Source organism: Zootoca vivipara, chromosome 12 (genome assembly GCF_965207765.1).
Source record: "Zootoca vivipara chromosome 12, rZooViv2.hap1.1, whole genome shotgun sequence".
Taxonomy (NCBI): domain Eukaryota; kingdom Metazoa; phylum Chordata; class Lepidosauria; order Squamata; family Lacertidae; genus Zootoca; species Zootoca vivipara.
In genome coordinates, this window is record NC_142595.1 from 7394489 (window position 1) to 7409082 (window position 14594).

Below are 14594 nucleotides of genomic sequence, written 5' to 3' on the forward strand. Positions count from 1 at the left end.
TGTGTTTCAATATTCAGCTTGCCTTTCTGCAAGTTAGATTTCAAATGGCAGTAAACAAATCAAGGAATGCTACGCTTGCAGGCAAGTTAAGAGCATCTACAGCATGTTTCCTTCTCTTGTACTCAAGAGCAACTGTGGGTCCTTTGTAAGGTAAAAAGTAACGGTAAAGGTAAAGGACTCCTGGATGGTTAAGTCCAGTCAAAGGAGACTATGGGGTTGCGGCGCTCAACTCGCTTTCAGGCTGAGGGAGCTGGCATTTGTCCAGAGACACCTTTCCGGGACATGTGGTCAGCAGGAGTAAACCACTTCTGGCGCAACGGGACAAGGTGATGGAAACCAGAACGCACGGAAACACTATTTACCTTCCCGCCACAGCGGTACCTATTTATCTACTTGCACTGGCATGCTTTCAAACTGCTAGGTTGACAGGAGTTGGGACAGAGCAACAGGAGCTCACCCTGTCACACAGATTCGAAACACCGACCTTCTGATCGGCAAGCCCAAGAAGCTCAGTAGTTTAGACCACAGCGCCACCTGTGTCCCTGGGTCCTTTGTACAGACTTTTTAAAGTGTGAACATTTGTAGCAATTTCACTTCTTTGAATAATTCTGGAGCTATCGAGAAAAAGGAATCTGGCCACTGCTTTCTTTAAACAGCAACAATTTGTCCCTGGTCATTACATGGCAGCATGCAATAAATGGACCATATGTGGGGAAAGAGTTAAAAACGAGTGATTCTATTCATTATGTACATAAGGCATGGATCTTCTGCCCATTACACTCGGATCTTATAATGAAATTAGCCCCATCATGTCACATTCTGTTGTCCGGCTATCCTGAATGCTGAAACCTGTGCTACCTTCTCCAAGTGCATAGTGGAGAAGCCTCCTTTACTTTTGATAAAGTATCCTCGATCATTTTGCAAAGTCAGTCAAATGTGCTACTACTGTTGCCAATTTGCTTTGTAAGTGGTAAAATATAGCCGGTGTTCCTTTCATCGAATAGTCAAAGATTAGGAATACCCCAGTACTTTTAGAATCAGGTGACATACACAGTGCTGTCCTTTCATTTATGGTTCATTTCTTTAAAATAAAAACAAACAAACTTGGCAATCACATAGAATTACCTATGCCTTGATTTAATCAATAAATAAATAGTCCAGAAAAAATAACAGCAAAAATGTATTAAAACCTGCAATTCGATTTGACAAGTGATGCATGCCCACACATGAAGGTAGAGTTCTGTTCACAGATTTCCTTGTTGGATTCCATAAAGTTGTGCACCTGATTTGAAGCACCCATTGCCACCCCCATTTGCATGGCAAGATGTTCGTGGGGGGGGTGGGCAGGAGAAAATTTCTGGCCATCTTATGCAACACGGAACTTATTTGGTCTAAATCCTTAACACATTTAAAAGAACACTACTCACCAAGTTCCCTGAATGACCCTGTTGCTTCTTAGTCATTAAAAAAAAAACCATTTGTTCATTTATAAATACAAGCAATTTTATGCTGCCCTTCAATTACATTTCCAGGACAACCGACAATAAATAATAATTAGTGTAAAAACAAAATTGTTACACTGCAACTAAAGCAACGCCAGACGGCCATCTATACAGCACAAGCAACTCAACCTCCAGGGCAATAGGCAAGTATAGCCAAAGACAGACGAAAGCCATATTTACAATGAGTCAAAGCAAAATGGCAAAACAGCAAAAAGTGTATTATTATCAGCAGCTGATGGAACACTGGATGGTCAGAGGTAGCCATGGAAGACTGCAAGAGTGTTTGTAAGAATATAGTGGACTTTTGTACAAAGTGTATTTATATAATGAAAGGATGGGTTTCCTTTATACCTAGGCACTCCTTTCTCCACTCACCCGGAGTTCATCGGTGCCGACAAGCAACCACTTACTAAGCATAAATTGCAGGCTATAACTTGAGAGACAGATAACAACAATCCTTTGGTGCCCTTGTCTGCTTTCTGTGCAGTTTTGGTCCAGATTACGATTTACTCTGTCCATGGGCTGCTGCCGCAAACATAGATGTACTCAAAAGCCCATAAAACAAGACCAAGGTGTCCGGACCTTTGCAATCCAGTTGTTTCCTTAGGGGTGACTCTGTCCATGGCCACATGCAAATCTACATTTGTTTCTAGCTTAACACAACCATGGACATCTACTCAAATGCAGCCACAGCCATCTGCTTACAGCCATCTAAGAAAAGCAGAGTAACAATGTCACTTGCCTACTCATCTGAAGCTCTTCTAAGGAGGCTCGGTGTGAACCCTCACATTGCAAAATTCAGAGTTTGACGACTAAGGGCTAATTCTGGCACGCGTGCACATTGCTCAGTTCCTTGTCAAGTGACAATTTATGGCTGAGTGCATGAAGATCCTTCACCGAGAAGGTAAAGCTAAAAAGGTAAAGGACCCCTGGAAAGTCAAGTCCAGTCAAAGGTGACTACGGGGTTGCGGCGCTCATCTCGCTTTCAGGCCGAGGGAGCCAGCGTTTGTCCACAGACAGCTTTCCGGGTCATGTGGCCAGCAGGACTAAACCACGTATGGAACACCGTAATGGAAACCAAAGTGCATGGAAACGCCGTTTACCTTCCTGCCGCAGCGGTACCTATTTATCTACTTGCACCGGCGTGCTTTCGAACTGCTAGGTTGGCAGGAGCTGGGTCAGAGCAACAGGAGCTCACCCCATCGCGGGGATTTGAACCGCCAACCTTCTGATCGGCAAGTCCAAGAGGCTCAGTGGTTTAGACTACAGTGCCCCCCGCATCCAAAAAGGTAGGGTGTTGATGTACTGCAAGAGTTCCATCTATGTTGCTATGTGCATGTGTGAAATAAAAACACATGTATGTATCTATTCACTCTGACATTATATAAAGGATCTGCATATGTAATAGCATTCGGAGCTTATCATCCAGTTACACCAGCCAAACTATTCCCAACATTATATCCTTACCCTGACAAGTGTTGTTCTTCTCTTCATAGCCTGCCTTGCACATGCATTTCCCAATCGGCACCAGCCATTCCCCTTCAGCGCTGCAGTGCATCCTTGGGGGTTCGTCTGTCACCGAGTGGTTCACACACGACCCCAAGACTTCCAGAAGCTGAGAAGAATCCGCTCCGGTGATGGTGTCGGGGAAGATGGCCAAGTTCCGGACGACCACAGGGCACTTCTTATAGTACACCCTCACAGACACCAGCGCAATGCAGGCGCCCACATCCTGGAAAGCAAGGTAAAATCCCTTTTTGGTCAGAGGCCCGACATCTCTCACCTCTGTGTTCAGCTTCATGACTCTATCTCCAAGGTCTAGCTCCGTGAAGCTCTCATCTGCCGCAATGGTATCAATCTTGATGTACTGGTTTTCTTTTACGTTCCTTCCGTCTTCGTCATCCGATTCAAAATAATACATATTAAAAGTCTCTTTGCAAGTCCCAAGACCTCCAGGAAGGCTGTTACAGTCCCTAAGGGTGAATTTCAGTTCAATGAAGATTCGAGAGGCTCCCTTGTTGGAGATCCAGCTTGTCAGAAGCCAGTTGTTCTGACTCTGTTCCATGACTCTACACACTTGATATGTGTGGATCGGCGCGTAATTCTCATCCACCTCGCCAATTTCTTCCCACTAAACATTTGGGGGGGGGAGGGAGGGGAGAAAAAAGAAGAAAAATGAAAGCACACATTTAAAAAAACAGATTGCAAATGTCTGTAATTCTAAGTTGATAACTGCGCTAGACCTCAGTAAGCAGAAGTGAAGTATGTTTGCAAAAGTTGGGTGTCTGCCAGATATTCTAAATGCTAAATTGGGAAGGTGGGGGGGAGGGGGAGGGAGAGAACGTGACCTGATTCTGCCAGTAAGAAGAATCCTGTTCTTCTGGGCGCATTCTGACCACCTCTCCCCCCTTTGCGCATGCTGACACATCATTACCACTGCTTCCTAGATTCCAGAGCTGAGACGTAACACGAAAAGAGGTTCTACCACATTGCTCTGAGAATCCCTGGGAGAATGCAGTTAGTAATTGCAGAGGGGATGAAAAGAGGAAATGCCCAGGTCATACACACAGAGGGAAACATGGAAAGCCAGAGAAATCTGCTTCTTATCTTCTACACAGCAACCAGGAACCAGTCACCTGGTCCAATTTTTCAAATTGCCTATGGCACCAGGGCACCAGGTTTGCCGTTAAGCTCTTCCTTCCCCAGTTACTGAAGTGTTAAACTTAAATCAAAAGCTGAACTACCCCATTACTGTTCAATTAATGCATTATACGTTCTAGCTTGATGCTCCCTCGACAATGGGGAAGAAATTGTTTATTGTGGCGTGTGAAGTTCGCAAGGAAGCAAACAGCCTCTCCTGTGTGTCCAGCAATGTTCTCATAAAAGCTCCACTAAGGAAGAGTCACATTGTTTTCTGACTGGTTCTCTTACGCCACACTACTTAGCCGCAACGATTCCTTCCATCCTCATGTTGCGTACTTCTACTTTGGTAAAAAGGTAAAGGGACCCCCGACCGTTAAGTCCAGTCGCGGATGACTCTGGTGTTGTGGTGCTCATCTCGCTTTACTGCCCAAGGGAGCCGGCGTACAGCTTCCAGGTCATGTGGCCAGCATGACTAAGCTGCTTCTGGCAAACCAGAGCAGTGCATGTAAATGCTGTTTCCCTTCCCACCGGAGTGTTACCTATTTAACTGCTAGGTTGCCAGGAGCAGGGACCGAGCAACGGGAGCTCACCCTGTCGCAGGGATTCAAACCGCTGACCTTCTGATTGACAAGCCCTAGGCTAGCAATCCATCAAAACCACACATGTTACAAATGAGTAACAAATGGTTCCTCCTCTTAAAATGATCTAGTCACAAAGGAGCCCACAAACAGAACTTTGTAGGGCCAGAAGCTCCTGGGTGACTTTTAGCTATCAGTTCTCAAAGCCGTGTTACAGCAAAATCCTTGGGCTCACTTGGATTACCCAACAAAGACACCAGCCAGAAATATAGGAGCAAAACAGCAGCCAGTAGGCCTGCTCTTTATTTTAAAGGACTGTTGCAACAGGACTTCCACCCACCCCATGGGAGAAGCAAGAAGAAGCCCAGAACAAAGGACGGCTCCCACTTTTATCAGTTTTACAAAGATACCCACAACACCCCTAAAATTACGTCATGCATACATCACAAATACATCACAAATTGGGAGGGTCTGGTGACGGAAACCTGAGCATCAGGTTTGCCCCCATCCTTCCCTTGACCTCCACCTCACAAGTAAGACAATAGAAGTATTTACAAGTTCCTGGTTTGTCCTCACCAAGAACCTACCGTAATCCATTCCTGATGGTTTGCTATTGTCCACAGGTTGACTACCTGTCTGGCACCCATTTGTCAGGATGCAAGTTATCTCTTGTGCAAGAGGTTGTTGTCTACCTGATCCCAGGTTTCAGGGATAATGGCTGCCTTTTACCAGTTCCCCAAGTCCCCACTTCAGTAGCCATCTTTTCCCTGAGCAGAACGACATTGGATATTCTGTGGTGGCGTTCGTGATGTGGTGCTTTGAGGAGACATTGTGTGTGAACAAAGGGGGGGTACATGCTGCATGCTGTAACCCCCCCAAAAAAAAATCATTATAGAAATTCCTGTAACAGCTGCTTGAGAAGAGCCTCCCACCAGCCTTCTCTGCAGCCTGCCCACCTGCTCACTCATCGCACTACCTTTCTGCTTCTGGCCAAGGGATATTTGCTACAGCTGTCATGCTCGTCTCTGCCACAGCCAGAGGCTGAGCAGGCAAGAGGTTGCGGTCCAACGGAAAGCTACTCTCCGCATCTGGTTGAAGCAGCTTTGGAAACGGCTGCAGATATTGTGAGGGCTCATTTACAGCCTCCTGAGCACCTACGATGGCACCAGTCAGCCCAGCAAGCAATTTATTTCTGCGAGGCATGCATGAGGATGCAGGGGCCTGATCTAAAGGAATATTGGCCAATGCCGCAGGTGGCCAACCGACCTGCAGAATCATAATGTCTATGGATAGGGTTGCCAGACTCAATAGTGGACAGGACTTCTGTGCCTTTAATTGCCCTGCTCTCTTTTTGAGTCTGGAAACCTTAAAGAGAAACCAGCAGACCCTTTGCTTGGAAATTCAACAAAGGGTCTGCTGGTTTCTCTTTAAGGTTTCCAGACTCAAAAGAGAGCAGGGCAATTAAAGGCACAGAAGTCCTGTCCTCTATCGAGTCTGGCAACCCTATCTATGGACCACATGTGATCTCTCGCGTGAAATTCAACTTGGGCAAGGGAGGAGTTAGTCACCACAACTGCCACTATCACCACCTCTTGATCCTCACAAATTAGCTTTTGGCTGATCAAACAACCTATGGCCCTTTAAAGGGTGGGGGGGAGACACTACAGTGGTACCTCTGGTTATGAATTTATTGTAATTCGTTCCGGAGGTCTGTTCTTAACCTGAAACTGTTCTTAACCTGAGGTACCACTTTAGCTAATGGGCCTCCTCCTGCTGCCGCTGCACCACCGGTGCACGGTTTCTGTTCTCATCCTGAGGTAAAGTTCTTAACCCGAGGTACTACTTCCGGGTTAGCGGTGTCTGTAACCCAAAGTGTTTGTAACCGAGGTACCACTGTATTGTTTTTCTTGTTACCATGTTATTCATATTTGTGTTTTTCATACTGCAAACCTGTGATCCTCGGATGGAGGGCAGTATACAAATTTAAATAATAATAATAATAATAATAATAATAATAATAATAATAATAATAATGACGGTCAAAAAAATCATGCCCATTTTACAGATGGAGGAGGTGACTTGCCTTATTTAGGGCCACCTAATGGTTGAAAGCAGAAACGTCCCAATTAGCAATGGCAAAAGTAAAACAAAATGAAAATGTTGTTGTTGCTGTTGTTGTTTCCTAATTAGGTTTCCCTGCACATGCTCAGTGGTGTGGAGGCGGGCCACTGAACTTCATCTGCTGGAAGCTTGAAGTGGGGTAGCATAACAAAACAGATACACAGCCATTCCCAATCTATTCTTCTTCTTTTCACTTATCCCCCTCACCTTGTCCCCATACATATTCACCTCAGCTCTTCTTCCCCTGCCTCTTCTGCATGCACCTGTACACGACACTCTAGCCCCCTCAGCCGGCAGAGCATGAGACTCTTAATCTCAGGGTTATGAGTTCGAGCCCCACGTTGGGCAAACAATTCCTGCATTGCAGGGAGTTGGACTAGATCAGGCCCTCCAGATGTTTGGGGACTACAACTCCCATGATCCCTAGCTAACAGGACCAGTGGTCAGGGATGATGGGAACTGTAATCCCAAAACATATGGAGGGCCGAGTTTGCCTATGCCTGGACTAGGTGACCCTCACGGTCCCTTCCAACTCTACAATTTGATGGTGCACAAGGCTGGACACTGTTGGAATAGATAAGGGCTGGAGAGACTGCTGCCCACACACAGAGTTTCTGGACTCCAAACGCCGTCAGCCCCAGTCTGTGGTCAGGATGGAATGATGGAAGCTGCAAGATCTGAAAAGCCAAAGCTTCCCCACCCTTGGAATAGATGGGCCCTTGGTCTGGCTAGCCCAGGCATCCCCAAACTCGGCCCTCCATATGTTTTTGGGACTACAATTCCCATCATCCCTGACCACTGGTCCTGTTAGCTAGGGATCATGGGAGTTGTAGTCCTAAAACATCTGGAGGGCCGAGTTTGGGGGTGCCTGGGCTAGCAGGACTCTTCTTATAAAGCTGGAGGGGGAGGAGAACATGGGTCTCAAATTTTCAGGTCTGCCTAACAACAATATATAAAGGGGAGCAGGGGTCTTGCCACCAGCCATTCAGAATATTCAGGAGAGGTGAAAATAACTGCCCCTTTCTCTCCCATCTGGCATTGCTGCAAAGTTACTTGAGAAGGAAACGAGATGAAAAAGCAGCAGCTGCTGCTGCTGCTAGTGAGTGAAGGCTGCTTATCTCTGCAAACCCACAAGAGAGATCATCAATATCTTATCCAGGCAGCCTGAACTTTCCCTATTATTGTACCTCGATTCCTATCTCAGTGCAGGACAGCAACTTCCAGTCCGCCTCCCACCACCAAGCCATTCATATCTGCAGCACAAACAAGACTACAGCTACCTCCCGAGATTTCAATTACTACCCACCCACTGCAAAAGGATTTAACATGCCAAACATCAATTCGCTTTAAATGAAATAAAGAGAAGGAATCATTGAACTGATGAAAGAGTTATGAAACTTTTCAACATAATAAGAAGGTGCTCAACATTGCTGCTATACTAGTTTTAGGTTGCATTTTTGTTTCAGTGATATATCATTTGTTTGTTTTTGGACAGTACACTGCTTAGAGATTTTTTTGAAATATTAAACAGCGTATGAATGCTTTTAAATGAAACAAAATGAAATCACTACTCAGGCTAAAAATCTCTCTCGTTCAGCATTCTGATTCTGGTTTCTAACACTTGCCTGTCAAAGGCTTCCAGGAAAAAAATCCACAAGCAGGCCTTGAAGGCAGCAGCCCTGTTTTTATCACCTGGTTGGCTTCCATCTGTCCCAAGAGACAATGGAGTGATCCTCCAGGGGTGAAGTCAAACCAGTGCTGCACCAAAATGATCTTGCCAGAGTGCAAGCCGGGCCAGTGTGTATGGAGCTCCTGCATATCTGCCAAGATGGCCGTCGGGCATGCGTAGAAGCGACTTCCGGTGCCGCTCTGCCCGATTTCCGGTGCCCACACATGGGCAGAGCGGCACCCAAAATGGAGGCTCCCTGGCAGGTAGGAAATCCGAGGGATAACCGGGATTTTTCTCCATTCGGGAGAACAACGGGAAATGGATTGAAATCCGGGGGTTTCCCACGAAAAACGGGATACTTGGCAGCTAAGAGCTCCTGGGCCGCCCAGACGACAAGACTCCCCTCTCGGCCTCGCTGAGTTGGTCCGAAAGAAAACAGAGCAATATGTGGCGCACTACCTTTGGCTGCAGGAGTTACCAGAAGGAGGCATACAAGATGCCCATCCAACCATCTTAGGGACTCCACTCCAGATTTGTGCAGGGCTCACTCCTTAGCCTTTGCTTTTCCTGAAGATATCCCGCAAGGCAGCAGAGGTTTAGGATCAGAGTTTTTCTTCTCCCAAATGGGCTAGCTTCCCAGGTTGATGATCCCCATCTGCTCCACCTAAGACCCCTGAATATGGAGGAGCTATTTCGCGACCATGGCTAATAGCCATTAATAGGATCTGCCCTTACTGAATGACTGACAGATTGATTGATTGATTGATTGATTGATTGAGAGCTCTACACTAGAGGCACACTCCCCATCCAATGGCAGGGAGTGCCATATGTTTACAATCAGAAAAGTGTTTTAAAAGAAAAAACCAGCTAGGAAACAACATAACATAAAAAAAGAAACTCCAGCACACTTGAAGGGCTTTTACCCAGTTCAATTTGTCTCAGCGCCACATGACTGCAAGATCCGTAACTCAACTATCTATGAGATTAAACCACAGAACATGTGACATTAATTTGATGCTAAATGTTTCTTCCAAGTCTCTAACAACCTGAGAAGGAAAACATACATGCATTTCAATTACCTGGTGTTAAATCATTTATATAAGCAAGGCCTATTTCTGAATCGTAAGTGTTCGGGGCGAAAATAAGCGAGTGAGTTAACAGGGGGGAGGGAGGCTCACAGTCCCTGCCAACCATCATGAAAGCACGCTATTCACTTCAGATATAAATGCACAGTGATAAAGACAAAGATATCACACGTACTACTAAAAATACAAGGCACACAGCATGTGGCAGACCAGCCTCAGGTTCAAGTGCTAATTTTAAAATGCTGCCTGCAAAAACAACTCCTGTCAAGGCAAATGTTTGCTTGAATGGCTAGGTACAATTTGTAAAGGTAGGAAATTGGTTGGCTGCTTATCCTGCTAGAGGACAAGAGAGATCCCAACTATCGAGGCTGAAGGAGTTTATTTAAAGCCAAATTTAGGATATGAACCTGCCCACCGCCCCACCATTTGTAGCTAATTTTGCTGCTGCATGATGGAGGTAAGCGAGTTGCCCAAATAAGAAAATGGACGTACTCTCCTTTTCTGGGGCAGACTAGCAGTATATTAAGTATTAATGACTCATAGTGTGGTTTGTCTTCCATCTGTATTCGGTATAACGGTGACATCAACTGATTCAGACTAGTTTTCTCTGTGTGTGTGTGTGTGTGTGTCCTGATTTACCCAGTACATTTGGGGCTGTGCAGAATTTTCTCCATACATTTTTGGCTGACAAGTGCATTTTGGTTTGCAAATGTGTGCATCACACAGGTCCACGCATCGGGCAACCCTGGATCTGCCCCCCCCCCCCGGAAATATGAAATGACCCTTGGCCGGATGAATGGGCCCAACAGACTGTTATATTGCCAGAATCATAACACTATCCTTTCCCAAGAAACAGCCATCCGACCACAGATGTGTAATCACAAAAGAATCCCTCCCAAAGGATGACACAGATGACAACACAAACACACTTTGACCCAACCCCAATACACGAGCAGTGCATTTCTTTCAAGCTAGTCCATCAGAACTCCTCCTGGTCACAGTTCTGTATCCTAAAACAGTTTACCCAGTCACCCACATTGGCAACCCAAATTATGGGTTTCTGACATGTTTAAGCTAGGATGACAAGTCTCAGTGCCACCCAAAAGCCTTTGCTCACTCTATCCCTTTGTACCCTGATCAGTGTGATAGAAATTAGCCAGGCGCCAGGCGTGTTGTGTTACTGGTGCGGGTCCAACTGCAACCACATGGAGATCTCTGGGTGCCACATTGGCAACTGATATCTGCTTCTGGCTGGCCCCTCCAGCTATCTGAAGCAGGTAAGCAGATGAGCTTATTTATGGCACCTACACCCCACCTTTTTCTCCAAGGAGTAGAAGGGGAACCCCGTTGGCTCCAGTGAGATATTCCAGGGAGTTCCAAACACATACCCAGGGTCTGAGTTTCTTGTTGGAAAAATGGGGCACAGCGGAGACTGTGGTGTCTTTATGATATACGGTCATTGACACATATATACAACCTGAGCCTAAAGGTAAAAAGGTAAAGGACCTCTGGACAGTTAAGTCCAGTCAAAAGCGACTATGGGTTTGTGGCACTCATCTCACTTTCAGGCCAAGGGAGCTGGCGTTGTCCACAGACAGCTATCTGGGTCATGTGGCCAGCATGACTAAGCCGCTTCTGGTGCAACAGAACACCATGACAGAAGCCAGAGCACACGGAAGCACCATTTACCTTCCCGCCACAGCGGTAACTATTTAGCTTTTTGCACTGGTGTGCTTTCAAACTCCTAGGTTGGCAGGAGCTGGGACAGAGCAACAGGAGCTCACCCTGTTGCGGGGATTCGAACCACCGACCATCAGATCAGCAAGCCCAAGAGGCTCAGTGGTTTAGACCACAGCACCACCCGCATCCCTAAGCTGAGCCTATGTAGGAGGGGTTCACAGAACCCCAAGAGGCTCTGGCTCTTAAGCATTTGACTTAAGCAGACTCCAACCCCATCATTCTCAAATGTGGCTATTTGTCCCTCTCTCCCCAGCCCACTGCTTCTAACTGCTTGGAATTCTGCTGCTTAACTCCCGACACTCTGCACTAAGCTTCTGCCCACATCACTTCCCCTGCTTTCTTTAAGCTCTTGGCTTTTATCTCTCCAGTCAAAGGGGTCCCACCTCTTTGCCCTCTATGGTGAGGTTCTTTGATCCCTGGTACTGGATAGCTCTTTTATATGCCTGTTGTCTTTGTCCATGGAGTTTTCTTGGCAGGGATACTGGAGTGGCTTGCCAGTTCCTTCTCCAGGTGGATCACATTTAGTCAAAACTCTCCACTATGACCTGTCCATACTGGGTGGCCCTGCATGGCGTAGCTCATAGCTTCTCTGAGTTATTCAAGCCCCTTCGCCACGACATGCAGATGGTGACAGCAGTCACGAAAATAAAAGACGCCTGCTTCTTGGGAGAAAAGCAATGACAAACCTAGACAGCATCTTAAAAAGCAGAGACATCACCTTGCCGACAAAGGTCCGTATAGTTAAAGCTATGGTTTTCCCAGTAGTGATGTATGGAAGTGAGAGCTGGACCATAGAGAAGGCTGATCACCGAAGAATTGATGCTTTTGAATTATGGTTCTGGAGGAGACTCTTGAGAGTCCCATGGACTGCAAGAAGATCAAGCCTATCCATTCTGAAGGAAATCAGCCCTGAGTGCTCACTGGAAGGACAGATTGTGAAGCTGAGGCTCCAATACTTTGGCCACCTCATGAGAAGAGAAGACTTCCTGGAAAAGACCCTGGTGTTGGGAAAGATGGAGGGCACAAGGAGAAGGGGACGACAGAGGATGAGATGGTTGGACAGTGTTCTCAAAGCTACCAACATGAGTCTGACCAAACTGTGGGAGGCAGTGGAAGACAGGAGTGCCTGGCGTGCTCTGGTCCATGGGGTCACAAAGAGTCAGACACGACTAAACGACTAAACAACAACAACAACAACAACAACAACAACAACAACAACAACAACAACAACAACTGGATAGCTCAGTTCCCTGGAACTGGATAGCTCCAGTGAAAGGGGTCTCACCTCTTTGCCCTCTATGGTGAGGTTCTTTGATCCCTGGTACTGGATAGCTCAGTTGTTAGAGACTCTTAATCTCTGGGTTATGGGTTCAAGCCCCGTGTTGGGTGAAAGATCGCTGCACTGTAGGGGGTTGGTCTAGATGACCCTCATGGTCTCTCCCAACTCTACGATTCTATGATATTGCTAATAACCCATTACCCCAACCTAACACCTCACACAGCAGGCCAGTCCTGGCTTAATCAGCTCTACCACTTGGCTTAATTAAAGGATTGGCAAGGTCTAGCATGGCTCAAATACACACTTGGGTCTATCCTAGAAACACGAGTCTGGCTACTTCCTGGCTTTAATATGCCAAACCTACATAAATTCAACCACTAGCTTAATTTGGAATTTAGGGCATCTTTCACACCCAGATTCATAACAATACATACACCTTGGCTGCAAGGAAACCCCATTTTCAAACTCCAAATCTGGACTTCCCCCAGGCATCGGTCATCAGAGTTTGCTTATTTATTTAGTTTTAGTTACCACAAAGTGGGTGTGTGCCTTGGGCCTTTATTAACACTGAAAAGCCGGTCCCATTTTCAGGGCCAGCTTGCATCCAACTGCGCCCCAACTTCCAATTAGAGTTAACTGGAAAATGCAATTGAAACTGAGCAGATGTTGCTCTGAAAAACACAGCGAAAGGGACTGATTCTACAAAGCCAGAAAATCAGGATATTTGGCACAGGCACACTGCACATGATAAGTAAAATATTTTCCCCAACTAGACTGCGCTTCGTATTAATAAACTTATGAAATATTAAGCAAAAAAACAGCAGATGGAATACGGGACTTTAAAAAAAAGAGAGAGATTGCAACAGCTCAGAATCATAAATATTTAAAATATGGATTAAGTTTTCTCAATATTTTTTTTTAAAAAAATCTGATAAGACCTGATCATAGTGCCCAACAGAATTTGCTCATTTATACCATGGAATGCCAGGTTCATACGGAATATCAAGGGACCAAACCTAGCATTTAAGTTGGAGGCCTGACTAATGCTCCAGGTTGCCTCAAGGCTCAGATTCTCATTAACCTCCCCTGCTATCCTTACACATTTCTCGGGAGCACTGCTGCAGAAGATGTTTTTTCCCTGCAGTTTTTAAAAACCGCTTTCCAACCTGCACCAGCCGCCGCCACCCTTATAAAACCAGGCACACTTTTCAACGCAACGGCACCCAGATTGGTAGCAAGCCTCGTTTGCTCTCCTGTCCCATCAACCCTTTCCTAGGCCAGGGTCACAGTTAAACACAATCAAAATTCATTCGTTTCATGTGCTTTGGGGAAGGGAAGGGACGCTTCCTTGATTTGGAGGCTAGGCACGCGAGTGTGCAGACAGCTCGCCCACAAGAGGAAAGTAAAGGGCTAGAAAAAGGAGGAGAACGGGGTGCAGCTTTGAGGCTGCGCTGCGTTTTCAGACCTCCTTCAGATTCTGCTTGTCTGCAGTGGCGCAGATAGCTATATTAAGCCGGCAAATAGTCACCTTTCTTGCCACCGCCGTTTGTGTGAATTTCCCACCCACCCCTCCTTTCCCAAAGTGGAATGCCTTGAATGCTGGAGAGCGAACTGATGAAAAAGAACATCCTTCGCTGGTTCAAAAGAAGAGGCTCGTTGAGATTGCATGAAATGGCTCTACGCTGTGTGTTTGAAAGACCCTTTCCAACGTAAGGGTGGCAAAGTAGCCAGCAGAGAATGCAATTCCTTTTAAAGCAGCATTCCAGGCTCAGTGTACCTGTCAGGTGTATTTTATGCCCTGCCCTCCCAACTTTGAAGAGTTCTGTTGGCAGGGGCTTGTTTTCTGGGTTCCTTTCCCAGCTCCAAGCTGGATAGAGCCCACCCTGACCTCACCAGCATTTCACAGACTTAGCCCAAGGTCAGGGGCAATTCTCCCAGACCCTCCAAGTGTCCCGATTTTCCAGGGACAGTCCTGGA

The 14594-nt window shown here is 46.3% G+C and overlaps 1 protein-coding gene across 2 annotated transcripts in view; it reads right to left on the minus strand.

Annotated features, from left to right (window-relative positions):
* The window catches only part of EPHA5 (EPH receptor A5), a 227078-nt gene that overhangs the window by 168367 nt on the left and 44117 nt on the right, over positions 1–14594 (minus strand). For both annotated transcript variants that reach the window (XM_060282232.2, XM_035135822.3), the window contains exon 3: positions 2970–3633. In XM_060282232.2, the coding sequence (XP_060138215.2) occupies positions 2970–3633 (664 nt within the window). The remainder of the gene's footprint in view (positions 1–2969; positions 3634–14594) is intronic.